A 19,052-nucleotide genomic window follows, 5' to 3' on the forward strand; every position below is an offset into this window, starting at 1 on the left:
ATTGTAGATGATGGTCTTAATGTGCCATCAATGTGACTTCTCAGGTTTTCTTTTAGACATCAGGAAAGAAACATTTGAGGGATTCACAGATGATGATGATGAGATATATTCAAACTTGTTCATGGGAAACATCTCCTGAACATGGAAAATGCACAAAAAACCCTTGAGCTTTGTAATGTCGGCAATAGTATCAAGACATCTATCACTTGCAGTCTGAAACAGTACTAAATGAAATTTGCTAGACAGAGCAAAGATGAAATAGGCTTTGGAGTATCTTGAAAGTGAAGACAAGCAGTTCAAGCACTCTTCCACCCCACATATGGTGTAATACACTAAGTACTTTTTTGATGTGAATCTCCCTGCTGTCTATGTTTGATGTGCTTTAGGTTGCATTGTAGTTTGCCTGCAGAGTACAGATTTTAACTTCCTTCTTAACTGTGGAGAAAACAAATCCAATGGAAGCAGGTGAAGAGAGGGGTGGCTGAGTACAAACAACTGTCTACCTAAGAGAATGACTCTTTGGAGCAACAAATAGCTTCCCTTTTCTTTCTAGGGTGTGAATTACACATAATGAAAATAATGTATACACTAGAGATAGCTCAGAAGGTATAGCTTTTCCGTGGCTACTTCTTAAGACTCATTGGCTATGAAGCCTATAAACAGAAAACACTTAAGGAAAGCAAATGTTAAAAATATTTGCTAATCCCCCTTCTAAGCTGTTCATCTACTGATTTTGCTGCCATCTTACAAGTGAGATCTGTGAGTATCAACGGATAGCCAAGGACTTTTTTAAGTCTTACCTTGAAACAATTTTTGGGGCCATTGGATCTTGTCTTATTTTTTCCTGTCTGTGACTAAATAAGTTATCTTAAAACTCTGTGAGTGGTATACAGTATGGAATTCCTGTTGTCAGTTACACTATATACTATACTATACTAGAATAATAATACACTGTATATAGAGTATACTATTATTATATATATATGGAATATATATAGTATACTATTTTATATATAGAATAATAGTATACTATATATATTTTTATATATATAAAAAAATACTATGCTATATAGTATACTAGAATAATGCCATCACTTTACAGATTTCTTCAAGATAACTTCTAGGTCTTGTCTTCTGTATATTCTCATTTCACTTCATGTGGAATTGTCCATCCTACTGAGGAATTTGGTTTCTTTTAACCTGAGCATCAATTTGATCCCCAAACGTTATTTTACTTCATTGCTCCTCATGTTAAGCACAGGTCTTTAATATTTGCTTCCTTTGATCATTTTCTGTTTATAGCTTCATAGCCAATTTATATTCATCTGTTTTATGACTTAGTACTGTAGTATATTTATGTACTCTTCCAGATTTACAGTTTTTTTTCAGAATTACAGATTTAAGAAGCGATAGAAGGACATCCCTTTTACTGGCTATTTAATACATTTGTAGTGGTTAACAACTTTTGAAAATTTATTTCTGTGTATTTTGTTTCAGGCAGGTGGGGAGGAACTGATTTTGCATTATTATTCTTTCTTTTTTTTTCCTTCCTAAACAAAGCACCATAGAAAGAAAGACTAACAGAACGGTCCCTGAATTTATATCCTCATGGAAGGATGCTGCCGATTTAGGTGGAAAAACAGAAACTGCATTCCTTTTGAAGGAATTGGACACTCTGAGAGCCAAAAATAAAAAGGTACAATTGAGATATTCAGATCACAGCATTTGCTCTTTTATGGTTGTCTTACAAAACATACATTTTAAACTGTTCCTAATTTAGTTTTGTTATTTATTTTAGTGCACCAATCAATAGTTTTACCGTCATTTTGGATTCTTAGTATCTGCTTAACAACTGCTTCTCTGGAATTAAAAAAATGTTTTATCCTACCCTTTGACCATTTTAATCACTGATGTAGATTCTTGCACCATGGATGAAAACCAAGGAGGACCAAAATCAAGGCCAGGATTTCATTAATAGAATCTGGAACTCGTGCTTCTGTACATGTGGTCCAGATAATGAATGTGCCCTGATACCTCCTCTTTTTTGAGGGGAAGAAATTTCATCCTACTGCATTGCTTCTAGTGTTAGTAGCAGTTGCATGTGCCTAAACAACAGAAAAGTCTATAGTCTTTCCATGAAGTGTCATTGAATATACAGTGACAAACTCAGATATCTGTCCAAGACTAGATTTAGTGAATTCCCAGTTAAAAGAAAGGCTTCAACATGTGAAAGAATAGCAGTTTTCTATCTGACATGCACATGAAAAATTATGCCTTTACACCACAGTCTCTTTAGACTGTGATGTCAGTACTCTTGGTAGGAAATAGGCTATTCATGCAGACACCACTTGCATTATATTCCATGTAATTCTGAACTTCCTTAGCGAGAAGGACCACAGCTGGTGATATCTGAATAGAATCCCAAGTAAAAATAATGGTACACACATTGCTGCTTGCCCTGCAGAGCAAGATAGAGCAAACGATAAAAAAGATACTTTTAATATTTGTCCTTTAATTAATTGAACTTCTGTTGTATTGCTTGGTGTTTGTATTTTGGGGGTTAGAAACTATTATTTAAAATTTTGTTGTGGTTAAAAGAGATGGTTAACTACTTCAGCCAGATAAGAATCTTACTCTCCATTTGTTCAATTCAGCTTCAAGATAAGCTGTCTGAAAAGGACAAGGAGCTGAAGACAATAAAACTGGACTTAGAACTGCAAGAGAGAGCTACAGAAGCTAAGATTGCAGAAAAGGTTGCAGGTACAGTAGGCAAGCGTTTAACAGATGTCTGTGTGGCTCATACAGTACCCGCGGTTGCTATATGACGTGGCCTAGTGAATGTTAGCTTTATTTGCTAAAGGAGGGAAGATTTGACTTCTTTTTTATGTGTGGCTGTTTAGAGTTGCTTAGAAAATAGGTGGCTTTAACATCCTGGTACTGGTATTAGTAGGAGCTTTACCTGTATTCATACTGATTTGGGCATTAAATGCATTGTTAACACCATGTCAATCCAATCACAAAAAGGTTGTTTGTTTTGTTGGAAGGTCCTGAACAAACAAGGGGAAATAATGATTACCAGTGCCTCTACCTTTCAACCAGCAGTTCAAATACCACTTATTGTTTTAGCTCGTTCAGAGCAATACAACCCCCTCCCCGTGTATGGAGATAGTCATACATGCACCTCAACTAGAGACCCTTACTTTTCTTGAAAAATCTGGGTTTTTTTCATAATTATAATGAATTTTTGTCTCATGATGGTATGTCTCCAGTGTCTGAGGTTTACACAGATTCCCAAAATGAAAGGTTTTTAAGTTATAGTTGAAAGTGAATGCATGCTTCTATTTGTTGTTAATTGTTCTTAGAGTAGACATACAAGAATGGAGACAGTTTGTATTGTACAATTTTTGAAATTTCTAAAGTAATGAAGCTGAGTATTTTTATTATTGAAAAGTGTGTGTGCAGTGTACCTAGTGGATGAAAAATACTCTGAGGTTTTCCTCCAAGTGTTTCAAAGAAATTAGTTTGAGTGCTTTTATAAATGCATTGTACCATTTGTTCATAAGTGTAAGCTAGGTAAAATTGTGTCCTCATAGACTACGCACACGTCATACAGTATTAATAGTATTAATACCTATACTCAAAATATTGGTACTGAAGGAAGGAGTAACTGTCTTCAGGAAAATGGAGCAGAAAATAACAGCTGAAAAAACAGATGACTATCTTTCCACTTAATTTCAAACTCCTGAGACAGTATTCTGTGTATATTATAGATGGAAGAGAGAGTTCCTACATTTTCTGTGGTGGAGGAAGGGAAAGGCAAATCTAATCTATGTATTAGGAAACAAATTGAAATACAGGAATAACTTTATTCTTATTTCATTTTACATAAACTGCTTGTTTTATTTTCAGAAGAAAAAAAATCCATACTGCATATCATAGTTATGTCCAGCAGCTGAAAGCGAATGCAAATTGTTTGTGTTGAATCCCAAGTTTTGTGTTTGTTCCTGGATATTTGCACAGTGTTTTACCTCTGTACCTATAATAGAGGAATATTCTCTTTGATATAGGTGTTCATTGCTCATTAAAACCTGGAAAGAAATGTGTGTTGAAGGGTGTGTCAAAATCATGTTTACTTTCATTTTTATGGACACCGTTGAAATATTTGTTAGTAAATAATTTTCTCCTACACTACTGTTTAAACTTTCTAATTATGTCTTAATCATAATATTCTCTTCAAAACACTATGACATGAATATGGATATAATGAACATAGTTGTTACTTTTTAAAGGAAAAATAAGCCAAATTTTAATGAGAGCTACAATGTGTAATAGGGATGACCTTTAAAAAAATACCTTTTTTTTCTCATTTTACAAGTTCAGGAAGTATAAAATCCTTTAAATGCTGAGAAAGAGGGCAAGAGGCTCCTTACTACTTAAGCTGTTTGCCAAAAGGAAGCATCGTTAATATTTCATGGGTTTTTTGCTTCCTGTCTTACAGTTCTAAGACTGTTACCAAGTTTGGCTAAATGTTTTAAAATCTGGAATGATGTGAACCAAACTGAATTTGTGGAGGTCTATGTGTCTCTTTCTCATAAGAGCCTTGGGGAGACTTCTAATGGACAAGCAGAACCTAATAAAAAAGACTCAGTGTGTTTAAGGAAAAACTTTTTCCCCCTTGTGTTAAGTCCTTTGAGGAGAGGAGAACGCATGCTGCTGTGATTTTATGTTGCTAGTTAATATTTAATTACTGCAGTGTATAACACATGGTAGAGTCAAGCTTCTAAATATGGGTGTTTACATTTTTATTATTACTTAGTACTGACTTTATGATAAGAAAATGACTGAACAAAATTATATTGTAAAAAACATCAGAAAGGTACACCATAAAAATGTTATCTACTTTGAGGAATATTGCAATTCCATTTTAAAATGTAACCCTCTAACGGATGGGTTTTACCTAAACAAGTCCCATGGAAAGAACAGAAAAACTGAAGGCAAAGGCCATTTTAAAATGAAGCTACAACAGTCTTCAGAAACAAATAACCCAAACCTTGACACTTTATGATTTTCACTTTGTTCAGAGGAAGAAGTGAAGAGAAAAAGTGTAAATCTGTGAAATGCTTCATGAGAGAATAAGAAAAAGTAGAGTTCAGGCAGAAGATATACATGATGGAAGAGAATGTTTAATATTGCAAGCAGTAAATAACTTATTTTTCAGAAGGTGTTAATTTAAAAATTTTATTAACCTGGAAAATGGATTTTAGAACTTCCTTGGGTCCCTATCTCAGTGTCAGGTAGCTGTGGCTAAGGAAAATTAGGGAATTCACAGTTTTGCTTGCAGGCTTTTAAGCATTGGAGATTATTGTTTCTGGTGGTCATAGCTGCCACAGGTTCCTGCTGTTTCTTCATTATTCTTCTGTTGGATTTCCTCTCATTATAAGCCAATGTCAGAAGGTACCATTAGTTTCACTCCCTGTCATTAAGAGAAGAACAACAGAGGTGGAGGCAACATGGGGAAAATCAAGGGAAGAGCACATCATAAAAGAACTGAGGCTAAGATAATGTAAGCAGAGAAGAGAACACCACATGTTAACTGGGTATGAAGACTAGACAAATCTTGAATTCTGGGACTGCAGAACTTTCATATGTTAAACAGAAAAAAGCATGAGTGCACTCTGTGGGAAGGGAAAGGGGGAAGAAGCACACATCTTCTGAGGACAGACTGGAAGATAAGGGTGGAGGCATTGCAAAGGAGTAAGTCTTCAACAGAACTGACAGAGAGAACAGATCTCACTTTGGATGGACATAATAAGTGACTTCATTTTTTCCTAACAGAATAATTCTACAGGGGGTATATAGGAACTTTTAGAGGAAAGAGATAGTTGAGTGTAAGTGAGAATTGTAGAGCATAGTGGTAACCTCTCTAGAAAAAATATCAAAGCCCTGGTCTTCTCACAGTAACTCCCACCATTACTGCAACAAGATATGCCATAGCTGGCATCAGAGCCTCAGCTCTTGGAATATTTTTGTTGCTATCACAGTGCTATATATTTGGACTAAGAAGAATTCAGAAAGAAAATACCGCAAAAAATATTTCCCCTTAAATCTTGGGGGGGGGGGCCAATATCTAATGGTAATGTTACCAAAATTTAATATTTTTTTAAATCAGAGTCAACTCGGTAGGAAGAATTGGATTGAGTCCAACCCTGATAGGTCTGTTAGATGTGACACGCTACCTTTAATGCCTGAAAACTGTATTAGCATTTGCAGATGCTCTCTGAAAGACCAGGGTAATGATAGAAAATGTAAGAAAGACATAGATAGACATATAGGAAAGCAGTAGTTCCAATACTGTTGTATATATTATACAGCTTTCAGTCTCTTGGAAAGTATGGCAGTATACCTACAATGAAGTCCCTTTTTTCAGGTCTTGTTTTTACAAAAATGTTGAGAATTAACATTTGTGGTATTTTGGACTTCTTGGATACGGAATGGAAATGCTAGTGAGCATTATTTGAAGCTTCCTAAATTAACTCGAAAAATAATTACTGAATGCATATGCAATAGTTTTAATAGCAAAAGTGAAAACAAATATCCAGTGGCTATTAGCTTAGAGTAGAGTTAGTTTGATTTAATATCCTATAAAGTAAGAGGAAATAAGTAGTCTTGCCAGTAATAAACTTTGGGTGGCAATAACTTCCATCACAGAAGAAAAGTATTTTCCATTTCTTCAAAGCTCATTTTAGAGTCCCTTTTTAGATGTTATTTTTCTTTCTTGCATGTCATCCATTAAAGATTAGCTGTTGAAGGTTGGAGCATGGAGAGATTATGAATGACAGAACAACTCCTGCAGAATAATAATCAGTTTTTGGTATTTAATGCTGTTTGACTTTTGCAGACACATTTCTTATTAACCTTTGGTACAAACAGAAATCCAGGTTCCTGATAACTCATGGAGAAGATGAATTCAAGATCCTCTTCCAATTAAACTGAAATAAGGCCAATATTGGGTTTTAGCCAAAAGAACTCAATAGTTCCCAACCCTTGTGTTTATAAACCTAAATATGAATGATATTTTACAGTTTAAGTAGGTAATGCATATACTTCCCTAACTCAGTTTTCTGTGCATAATCCATTTGTATATATAGTCTATATAGTTCTTAGGAGTTTTGTCCTAATAATGCTTCATTATGCAAAACTATTTCCTGAATTGGTTTTCAAAATATTTCCTGGTAAATAACAGAATTTTGAAAATAGCTGTAGAATTTGAATCCTGTGTAAGGAAAGATAGACAATCCATCCAAACGACAGAAAAAAAACCCAAAGTGGGGGTGTTGTGAGTGAGAACATCTTGGCTTAATTTTTAACAGCTTAATTCGAAACAGTTAATTTTACCTTCAGATTGTCAGAATTGTTGATTGTCAAAAAGTTGCATGCAGGTCTTTGAAGTACACTAGACAATGAGCTGTCATAGGTTCAAATATGAATTACTAAGCTATTTATGGGTGGAGCTTGTATGTAAAAAGCAAGCCAGTATCTTCTGCATATTTTTATGATTAGTCTGGCCCTTCTCTCTTCCCCACCACAGTGCTAGATGAACATAAAGAATTGGGTTTTATTCAGGAATGAAAAGGTTCTGCAAATAATCTACTTCTTGGGGCATTACAAAAGCTTTTCTTTAACCTGTCAAATTATAACTTGCAAACTTTAATGCAACATTCATATTTGTCCCTCTAAAGTAAATATTCAAGCATCAATAATTATTCACTGAAAAACAGTTTACCAGCATTATGGTTGAATTTTGAAGTCAGCTGTGTTTAGTGTATTAGAAGCAGAGGCTTAAGTATTGTACAGGGATTGGCTTTCACAAGAACTGCCTTGGGGTCTGTCTATAATACTCTCTCCTATTCTTTCCCACTGTATTTTTTTTTAAATTGAATTGGGATCTGAGTACACAAAGAAAACCCTATGCAGAGCTGCCACTAAGCAACTTTAGCCTTTTATTAAGAACTGTTTATAGCATTGGAAATGTAGGAGCAGATAAATGCTATGCACTAAATACATACAATAAACACAAGGCAGTAAAGAAGTCATTGTGTTCTATCAGTGTTTGTTCAGATTGCTTTATCTATAAAGTCACATTTAGGTGTAAATGACTTGTAGTCTATAATTCCTGGTATAGACCAGTGAAAACTTGTAACTAGTTTTCCTATGATCTTCTTATCACTATTTTGCTTTTATTTTTCAGTTATAGGTCATAACTGAAGTAAATGAATGGTAACTTTCAAAAAAAGAGCAGGAACTTAAGTTGTGTGTTTCATAATAGAACATTTCAGTGCTATTTTTAAGTTGACAGCCCTGGAGCTCATGGTAGTTTGCCATTAACCTGAATAAGAACTGTGTAAGGGCCTTAGGCTTTGAACATTTCTAGAGATTATCTGCATTTTGTAACATGTATGTGCAGAGACCAATTAATGACACATTTTAAAGGCTCTCATAGCAATGCAGTAAATCTTTTTGTTTGTTTGTTTATTTGGCTATGATAAGATTGACTTCTTAAGAATTGTGAGCATAGTCATTAAATCTGGTAGAAAGAAGTCTCAGAGGATTTCGATTTCTAAAATGACCATATAACAAATACATACATGTTTGTATTTCTGTAAGGAGAACAAACATATATCCATGTAGTTAAATAACATTTAATAATAGCAGCACATGTGGAAATGGCAAGAATAGTTCCCAAGCCCTCCTGTGATTAGACAGAGATCCAGCAATGGTGGACAGGAATGGGAGGACTGATGAAAATGAAAAGGCAGGTCATTGCACCTCTTTTTCCAGTATACTTCCCTAATTCCTCACATTCGTGTAGCTGCTACTCAGAAATCCAAAGTGAAAACACAACAAAAATCCCTAAAAAGCTTTGGTTAAACCTTTTTGTAGGATAAATTTCAGCTGACAGTTTTTTCATGGAAGCAACTGAGCAAGATAAACAAGAACCTAATTACAGGAATCTTGAATTCTAAGTATGACTTGGCCAAGCAAGTTCTTTCATGTTTCTACTTTTACTTCAGAATTATATACATCTCTAAAAGGCAGAAAACAGAAAATATTCTTTGCTTCATTTTTCTCATGAGTTCAACATTCACTCCTATGTTAGAGCTGTATATCTGTATGAAACAGAAGTTGAATCAAGCATCAAAAAAATTTGTGAGTCATTAATTAGTATTATTTCAGTAATTTCCTGAATATTCAAGATGCTCAGAACCTTTTTTGTGAAAACATATCATCTCATTTGTATTTCTTGTTACTGTAATGGTGCGAGTAGCTAGTAAAATTACTTTGAGTGTGCCAGAATCAATGCCAAAGAAAATCCCAAGTCACTTACAGTTCAGCAACCTCTGATCTTGAATACTAAATCTTAAACTGCAAACCCCAACCTTCTGCAACAATACATTGTTATTAACAGAAAAACTTCTCACCATGTCTTTATTTTGGAAGTAGCTGATCACTACAACTAGTGCTTTTACAATAACAATTAGCAAAATTTTAATTGTACTCTTTCTTGGGTCACTTTTTTTCACATAGTCCTAAGCCAAAATCAGTATTTCATCACATCTGTTAATGTCAAACACCTTGCAGACTCCAAAACATTGTTATTATTTCTGTAAAACTGACTTATCCTGAAAGCCAATTGATACAGTGTTATAATATTTACTGTATCTTCTGATATAGCAGTGTAAGTAGTGATCTCATGTTTTCTTTATAAGGTCTGGCCTGTATTCTGGATTTTACATTTTTTAATCAGTAACATAAAGTGATTTCTGCCACCATAGATGTTTTAAGTCCTAACAATTTCTTCTTTCTTGCCTCTCCTATTCATTTTTTTTATTTGCACGGATGACCTATAGGAAATCAGCAAACAGACATTTTTTTCTGGGAACTGTGCTTCCCTCCCTTCCCCTAAAATTCTGTTGTTTGGAAAATCATGAACCACTGTTTAAACTAGAATGATTTCCAACACACCTTCTCACTACTGCTGTATTTTAAAGGTAGTTTAAAAAGTGTAGAAGATAGGTTTGCTGAAAGAATCAGGTTCAACTAAGAAAATATGTACACTGCTTTGACTCAGTAAACTCATACTCGGTATGGTTCATCTTCTTCATATTTACTTTTGCCCATATTAGAAAACAATTAGCTTACTAAACAAATTTGAGTATTTGGGAAGAAAAAATCTACTTGGAGTCTCTCTCATTTGACTAAGAATTACATGATATTTGATAAGCTTGTTTAAAAATGGACATATCCAAATATTATTGTAAACACCCATTGATTTGTTTTACCTGCAATATAAGTATTTTACTTAGTTGGCTTACATAGTAGCTAATAATATTTGTTAATGTAATTTAACTGCTGTGAACCTTTACTGAACAAATATTGAAATTTATACAAGTCAAAGAAAGAGAATCTCTAATGACTTTTGTAAAAGCTTCCATTTAATAGTTAAGGAGAAAAGTTTATATGACATACCAGATGCAATTAACAGTAGATTTTACATTTAATAAAAAGAAAGAAGCATATGTATTTGCTTTATTCATTCCATCATAATTTGCATTAGAGCTGTGGGTGTTTAATGAGCAAATTCCAGCTAAAATGCTATATTGATTTTCTAAGTGAACTTTGTAATAGCTATCTACCTTACAAAAGCTCTCTGTTTACAATTGTTTTCTTTACTAAAAACTAAAAATGTTTTAGAATTGATGAGTTTAGCATAATGATTCTTTTAAAATAAAGAGCTCTTTTAGAGTATGCAGGGGTTTTAGTTACAAGGAGAAAGATGTTATTAAATTATTCCAAAGCAAATAAAGTGTATGCAACTAAATAGTAATGTCATATTTGTGTATATTATGTTTGCAAGCATTGGAAAATAATCCTTTTTTCTTAATTTAGCACTATGGGATTTAAATATTTTAACTCTTGAATGTCATTATATGTATATGAATTAGTAAATGACACAATTCATTTTCACTTAATACTTGACTATTCATTTGTGTGTGTCATTTTCTTGCTTGAAACATGAGTTCTATAAGAATTTGTATTTCTTGTTGGTCAGGCCTCAAGATAAACAGGATAGGGTTGGTTGGTGCACCATTGGAAGGTCTCCAAGAAAAACCTCGTGGTGTCGACCAGAGCAGTTAGTGACTAAGTAGCTAATCATTGGATCAGGAATCAAGTCAGTGTGCCAGTGTGGGGCTAGTATTTTGCTGGATATGCCATATCTTGAATGGGATTTAGGAGCCTGACTTGTTACTCTAAATTAATCTTTGCCTGGCATTTTTAAGAAGCATAGAGATGATAATCTGCATATTGTTTACTCTTTTAATATGGAGGATTTTTATGTCACGCATTCTCATAGATTTTTCACTGGACACCTTATACTTTGCATACTTTCCTAAATATGACACAAAATGTTTTGCTTTGCTGCTGCTTTACAGCCCAAAGGTGTATGTATTTCAGTGGTTTATTTGAAGAATCCTGTGATCTTTATGGTCCTGAACTTGTGACTTATCCATAGCTCAATCTGAATGGTGAACCTTAATGTTAACATCATACTTCAGACTAACTGCAATTGTATAACCGTTATAATATTCCATATAATATTAAAAAAAGAAATTTGTAAATTATTAAAGAAATATATAGGTATTGGATAACAGAAATGTCTGACCTAAACTGAGGAGAAGCTTTGACTGGTGAAGGAAGCAGGTGAGCTAGCCTTCTGTAGACCATTAAAATGAGTTAGATGAGACTTCAGGTATTTTTTAAATTTGTAATTTCTTGTGGTCAGTGTCAGTATTGCTACATGGTATTAAAATGCCGTGTAGCTAAGTATCTTTTTTTAAATTTAGATTACCATGCAGGCATTTTACATTATTTTCTACACTCTCCCTAATCTGTTTTAATATGAAAAAAATAACTTGCTATATTACTTTTAAGAAATAGAAGCAAAAGTCAAACGCTTGTAATTGATATGGAACTGCTATAAATTTTTTTTAATGTAGTTGATGGATCTGGTCATTGGGATATTTACTCCAATCCCTTAATTTAGTGGAAGGATAAGAAAATAACAAGGAAGAGTTGATCAGTTTAAGTCACTTTGCCATAGCCAATCGTTAAAAAACAGTATTTTGTAATGGACCTTTGGGTGGGGGAAGGGTTCAGTGTTCAAGGCAATTAGCCTTTGGGCTGCTATCAAGAATGGTAAGATTTGAGATAAGCAGGATGTTTAAGTAACTTTAAAAAATATCTTTTTCTGAATGTTTTCATACTGTTATATATACATTACTTTGCTTTAAGAACAAATAAGCAGCAATCTGGTTTTAAAAAGCCTGTATACTCATTGTTACCACTGGTTATAATTACACAGAGAGGAAATTATATATGCCAAAACACAGAGTGTCTAAGTGTACTTGTATGCTCAAGATCCATTGTAGCAGTAGCAAATTGTGGTTTTTCATGCTGATGTGGGGATATTATAAGGTCTGACAGAAGAAGGGATGCACTCAGAGACCAGAAAGAAGTTAACAAATCTGGATTAACCCCAGAACAGTAATAAATGCCAGATCTTCAGTTATTTTAGACAGCTTTCTATTCATTTCAGCAATTGTTTTCATTATGAAAATTACATAATGTTTCCACTTGCAACTGTATGGAATAGGTTCTCTGTGCAGTGTGTCTGGCGTGATGCTAGATAAACTGATGTAGTTTACTGGAAAAACTATAGTAAACAAATATATTAAAATACAGATAGGTAATAATTTGTCATACAGAATTAAACTACTCGTGTATTCCAGATCCAGCTGGGACATAGCAGTTGCAATGTAGTTTACCCATGCAGTCAACGCTGAGGCACTAGTTTCCCTGCCATCACAGGTCTCAGCAACCTAAGTGGAAGTCTGGTGAGCTGAAACACACAGCCCACCTCATAAAATTTGTTCTTGTTGCTGAGCCACCTACCTTTGTGCAGATTGGACTTATTCTTTGCAAGTGCTGCATATTTATTCCTGACTACTTATCTGTGCACATGCAGTTTTGCAGCTGCTTTATTCATACTTTAGTTTTTCCATTCCACATCCAGAAAAGCTTTCTTGTTACAAACAGGAGAAATAAATTTTCAAGAAAAAAGACACTATTCTTATGGAACAAGTAAATACTCAAATAGAAGAGAATTAAATCAGTGTTTCTTAAATTTTGAGTACATTTCAAGATTTGTGCTCCTGATGCTGAGTTTCTCTTTTTTTTGCTGGGACGCAACTTGTTACAGCTCTGGCCTGATGACTAGTCTTGCAGCTCCCTTGCATATTTATGTGAGAGAAGGGACTGCACTTCCAGAAGTAACATTTACCCTTTCCCTGTCTTCTTTCATCCAGTCTGCTGTTATTGTGCAACCTGCAAAAAATGCTTCCTCACTCCTCAGTAACACTCTTCTCCCCAGCTTGAGGATAAGAGGATTGCTTTCCTACCTTGAACATCTTCCTAATTCATCTCTCCAGACTCTTTTTCTGTTCATCCTCTCACTCGTCTTACATCCCTGGTTATCTGAGCTGCTTGTGAATTGTATGGAAACTTACTGCTTTTTGTATTTCAGTTGGTTGGGGAGTTTGGGGGGGTTTTTGGGTACTGATAAAACAGATTTTGTGCCAGCAATATAGCTGCTACCAAAATGTACTACTGTGTTCCTATTGTTCCATTCTGTGAAGAACCATAAACTGTTTTATGTTAGATCACACTGTGAAGTTTTTGTACAATAATGTACAAAGGTGAAGTAAGAGTAAGCTAACATATAAAGGCAACAAAATTGATGTCAATTGAGGTAAGAATGGAAAGATAAAAGCTCTAGGGTAAAGTGAAGAGGGAGGAAATGTTTCTTTGAGATCTTAATGACTTAAGCAGTGGTTTGGAGAGGAGCAGAGAGTTCTGAAGGGGGTGAGGAAGCTCAGCAGCAATGGCTTAATACAGAAGGTTCCTGAGAAATAAATGCTAGAATTTGAAAGAGACTGTAATATGGTGTTAGGAGACTGTGGCTAAACACCAGCTTGGCAGACTAGAAGGGGAGCATGGAGAATTCTGGAACCTACAGACCTCAGCTGAGTTTTTTGGAGGTGCCTGTGACAACCGGAGAGGACACAGTCCTCCATATTGCAGTGACAATGGTCTTACTATAGCATCCTGAAAGTCCCTAGACATTTCGACTGCAGGGTTTTAGGATAACTGTGAGGAGAGATTTGCAGTATTGAAGAGGGAAATGATGAAAGTATGAATAAAGATTTTAGTGGAGACAGGGTCGAGGTAAGGATTCTGGCGGTGTGCCAGAGATGGTGTTAGGCATATTGACAGGGGAGAGGCAGGGAGAAAATGTAAGCTCAGGATGAGGAATGACTTGAAGGTGTTAGTTTGCTCCCAAGGATAGACAGTAAATCTTAGTTTATTGGCACCTAATGCTCCAAGGTCCATGTATGCCGTAACAGATAATATAACAGTATATTACACAATAAAGTAAAGGCTTGGCAGAGAAGGAGAGATAGATGCCAGCTGTGCCACTCTTGTGATACCAGAGACAGACTATGAAAATATTAGAATTTTTAATATCTAATATCAGTGTGCCACCCTGATAGGAAGCAGTGTGATGGTAGAGGTAGTTTTAATGGATCATTACTTTTAACTCTGTGTCCTAGAAGAAACCTATTAGTCTCTCGTATGATTCTGAGCTTTAAGAATTACTTTTCCATTAAGCAAGTATTCAGAATGCAAAGCAAATCACTTCCTTTCCCTGTTTGATTATACAGGGGTGAATTTGAAAACACATAGCTTTATTTCATTCCTTAAAGTATTCATTTTAGCAATCAACAGCAATTTAATGTTGCATCTGAAGAGTAATACAGACCTTATCCAGAGTAATCCGAGGTCAGTGGAGAAATGTTGATTTTAGGAGATGCCGGCAAAGGCCCATGTATGTGCATCTAGTAGCATCTTTCCCTGTCAAACTTGCTTGTTAAACACACTGGTTACTTTTGCAGCTCTGGTGGAAGAAGTTTATTCTGCTCAACGGGAACGTGACGAGGCTGTCATGGCAAGGCTTAGGTTAGCCAATGAAGAGAGAGATGAAGCATTTCTACGAGTCCAGCGTTTAGAAGAGTCTCTCAAAGAGTAAGTATACATTTCCTGCCCTGTGCAAAAAGGTTGTTGTGTCAGTCTGTGACTGTCATAAACTGCTTGACAGTGGTTATACAGGAATAAAGTTAGCACAAATTTCTCTGTGACAAAATACCAGGCTAGTGTTAGTCTTACTGTCCTATTGGTTATGTTAGCCATCCTATAATACTGTATTTTTCTCTAGACACTGAGAGCAAGATGAATAATTTTGATCACAAAAATTAAAAATATAGTCAGAAGCTTTGGTATTGATTTATTCAGGGATAAATAAGACAAATGCAACATTTTATAGGGATCTTTTGACACAGAGTACCAGAATGTCAGTCAGAAGTTGCGATGTATAGGAAATCAATCAAGCCTTTAAGCCCACTAGACATTTCATTCAGCAAAATTTCTACTAATGATGTGGGTGACATAGTAAAAATACATGGGTTTTTTCTTATCTTTAGTGTAGGAACAGTTTGTAAGGCAATAAGGGTATAATTAATACTTCATAGAGTTTTATGTGTGTCATGTTAACACAACAGAAATAGGCAATCTCATGTTAAACAAAACTGTTAAGTCAGGAGAGGAAGATCAAGAATAGTTCAGAGGCAACTTTGAAGCTACAATTTGCCTCTCCATGTAATCCTCCATCCAAGTTGTGGTCATCTTGGTTACCATCTGTGGTAGTCCCATAAAGGGTAGTCCCTCAAAGTCTAGAGTGGCTGACAAATTTCTCCTATTTTTCTTCAAAGAGAAATACAAAACAAACAGAGAAGTTTTGCATGGTAGCAGACTGAATAGGTGGAGTTGTTAGTTAACTGAATGGCAGGCAATTATGTTTTCAATAATTGATTCTACTAAGAACAGACTTTCCTCTTCCAGTCATCTTCTTTTGGATATTTTTGTAGGTAAGGCCAGAGAACATTATCTAAATAAATTTCAGTAGTCTGCACATAGTTTGTGCACCATTACTCTGTGGAATTTACAAGTTTCTAGAGTTTGTCACAGCCTGTAAGTATGACTCAACAGCAGTATTAGGAGATTCCACTCCCACAGGAATTAGTGCACAATTTATTAGAGTAAATGTCTCTACAGAGGCCATGCATCTGAAATCTTGCTTTGAGCAGCAGTCTCTGAAGAAATTACAAATGCTTTAAATTCCCATAAGAGGCATCATAACTGTGAGCCTTACTCCAGTCTTTCCGGTTTCTCCTGTCATTACTCTAATTTTGTATGTTCCAAGAGTAAAGAAAGCAAGAGAGTTTTGTATGGCCCCAAACATCAAAGGAAACTGTGTATAAGCTGTTAGCATAAACTCAAGATCTTTGGAACTACTGTGATCTTTAAGGTCCCTTCCAAACCAAACCATTCTATGATTCTATGAACAAAATCCTTAGGCAGATCGCAAGCTGGCTTGTGCCTCCCACAGGGCACAAAGATGTTGCTGAAGGGTTCTGAAAAATGTTATGTGCTTTTATTTTCGTTGATAGTTTTAGTGTCAATCATCAGAGCAGTAAAGGAAGAATCCTAATTGACAAAAGCCACAAAGGTAGAGAGCCCAAAAGCTTCATTTCTTCCCACTATAAAGTTTGTTAAAGTTTGTTAATCATCCATGCAGCAAGTACTTAATGGTAATGGATTACTGGGCATTAATTGCCATAAGCAATCCCCTGCAGGGAAGAAAAATTCATTCTTTATCTTCAAGTAATCATCATGTTCACTGCATCAGATGTCTTAATATCTGCCTCTTTCCTTACCTTGCTACCCATTCAGCCAAAGTGCAAGTTTGATAGGAATGTCTTAAGCCATATCAGAAAAGGTAAGAAACTTCAAAGATGTCTTGCTCTGTTCCACCACTTTGTATTCAGCACTAGCTCAGCCCACAGTGATTGCATCCATTTGTGCAACCTGACCAAGGTCAAGCTGACCACAGCTCTTCCCTGACCCATATCACTTCTCTATGTGACAGCACCTTTTAGATAATGTGATATTTTTTCCAAAAAAAGCAATGGTATGCTACAGGGAAACATTTCCTGTTGTGATTATTGGTTTGTGGGGTTTTGTGTTCTTTTTTTTGGAAGAAATTTCTTTGCTGTTTTTGACGTCTTTGGGCATTACAGAACCAAAAAGGCAGGATTGCCTCCAACAGGCTCAGCTGCTTTTCTCTGGTCCACTTATTCTAAGTTTACAGGATGCTTATTCAAGCAGCCATACACCTTGCAAACAAGGAATGGTTGAGTGGAGCCAAGATTCCTGCCAGAACACCAGCCTGGCTCCAGCACTCAGGCTTTTCAGAACATTGGGCATCTTTACTAACTGTGGTAACATCTCAGCTGAGGTGACAAGAAACATATTTCTATATCTGCCTGCATTTTGCAATGGGAGGAGCAAGCCAGGATTGTGAGTGAGAAGAGTCAAATTGAGATGCTGCATTCTCAGAAGCAGAGTCAACCTCATGAGGAAGTTACTTTTCTCAGCCTCTTTATTCTAAGTAGTTTATTACTGTGGCTGAATGGAATTTTTTTTTGGAGTTCACCTCACCACTCCACTAATCCTTTTGGAGGAGCAGAGATGGTGGGATGAGCCATGAGGGACTTGTTTTATTATATTTAATTTTGGAGTTTCTTCTGGAATCTTGGAACTTTTCCAGCTACCACCCTTAATATTTTCTTCCTGATGCTGGTGGTTCAAAAGGTCAAGTTCTCTGTCTCAGAGATGGTACACATAGAGGTTTGGGTTTTTTTAAAAAACATTGGCTACTTGTGCCACACTCATCAAGTTTTAGAGCACAGGTCACTCCTTCCATCTGCTTTGGATTTACTCCAATCAGAGATCTTTACAAGAGGGCAATATTGAACAGCCTGCCAACCTCTGCCAACAGCCTGCCAGCCTATCAAACACTTTAATGCTTTCTTTAAATTAGCAGCTGGAGCAATTCTGCTGTCATTATTTAACTGTAACAACCAAAATTCTTTCAGTCCTGTTGGCCCTAGGGGTTATGTTAGCAGAATGTGTGTAGAAAGGGGGAAAAGAGTAATTCTTGGATACTGCTGTTTGAAATCATGAGAGACCCAAGTGTCATTTATTGTCTGTGCACAGCACAGGGAGAGGCAGCAGGGCAAATACATAGTTCCGAATGCTGCTTTTTAAAAAATACTATCACCTAAGGAGGTGTATGTACACCTACAGACAGATCCCTTGTGGCAGTAGTATGCTGAAGGGATACACTTACAGTAGAAGTTCCTGTTCTTTTTCCCACCCCCAATTCTCCCTAAGATGTCTTGCTTACCCAGCCTGTTGGTCGGCTGGGTGATTTTGTTGACCCACACTTTTAGCAGGGTAGAAGTCCTCTGGAGAAGCTGGGTCAGTCCTGCCAATTTACTTTGACAAATACCGTTCCTTTCATTGTGAATACAAACTAGCTGGAGATCCATTTTTAAGTCCCACATGAAGTGGCACTTAGAGCAATGTAAAGACCTAAAGCAGGAACTCTACAAGGATCCAAGTCAAGGAGCCAGTTCTGAGAATTTGGACTTATGTTTGTTATTTTGTGATTTGTGTTACTTTATGAATACAAGTGAAACCCAGCAAAGGTTAAGTTTTACTTTGTTTTGTTTAGTTCTGGTGCTGGCTGTATATGTTGGAGTAGTTATTACTTGTGAATTCTGTATAAATATAATAGCTGTTGTACACTGGTAGTCCATTCTGACTTTTTTTTTTAAAAAAAAGAATTAATTTCTGTACTGGTTGGTTTACTATGCCTTATGTACTGTTATCTGGTAAAACTAATGCTTCAATGTAAAAGGTGCTAGTGTGCTGTCAAGTGCTCTATGATGTTTGCTAGCAAAAATCTTGGCTTC

The 19,052-nt window shown here is 35.7% G+C and overlaps 1 protein-coding gene across 10 annotated transcripts in view; it reads left to right on the plus strand.

Moving 5' to 3' along the window:
• Nucleotides 1-19,052, plus strand: part of MIPOL1 (mirror-image polydactyly 1) — a 199,823-nt gene that overhangs the window by 54,221 nt on the left and 126,550 nt on the right. For all 10 annotated transcript variants that reach the window (XM_074824653.1, XM_074824658.1, XM_074824662.1 and 7 more), the window contains 3 exons: nt 1,561-1,696; nt 2,655-2,760; nt 15,072-15,201. In XM_074824653.1, coding sequence (XP_074680754.1) covers nt 1,561-1,696; nt 2,655-2,760; nt 15,072-15,201 — 372 coding nt within the window. The remainder of the gene's footprint in view (nt 1-1,560; nt 1,697-2,654; nt 2,761-15,071; nt 15,202-19,052) is intronic.

Source organism: Strix aluco, chromosome 4, assembly GCF_031877795.1.
Source record: "Strix aluco isolate bStrAlu1 chromosome 4, bStrAlu1.hap1, whole genome shotgun sequence".
Taxonomy (NCBI): domain Eukaryota; kingdom Metazoa; phylum Chordata; class Aves; order Strigiformes; family Strigidae; genus Strix; species Strix aluco.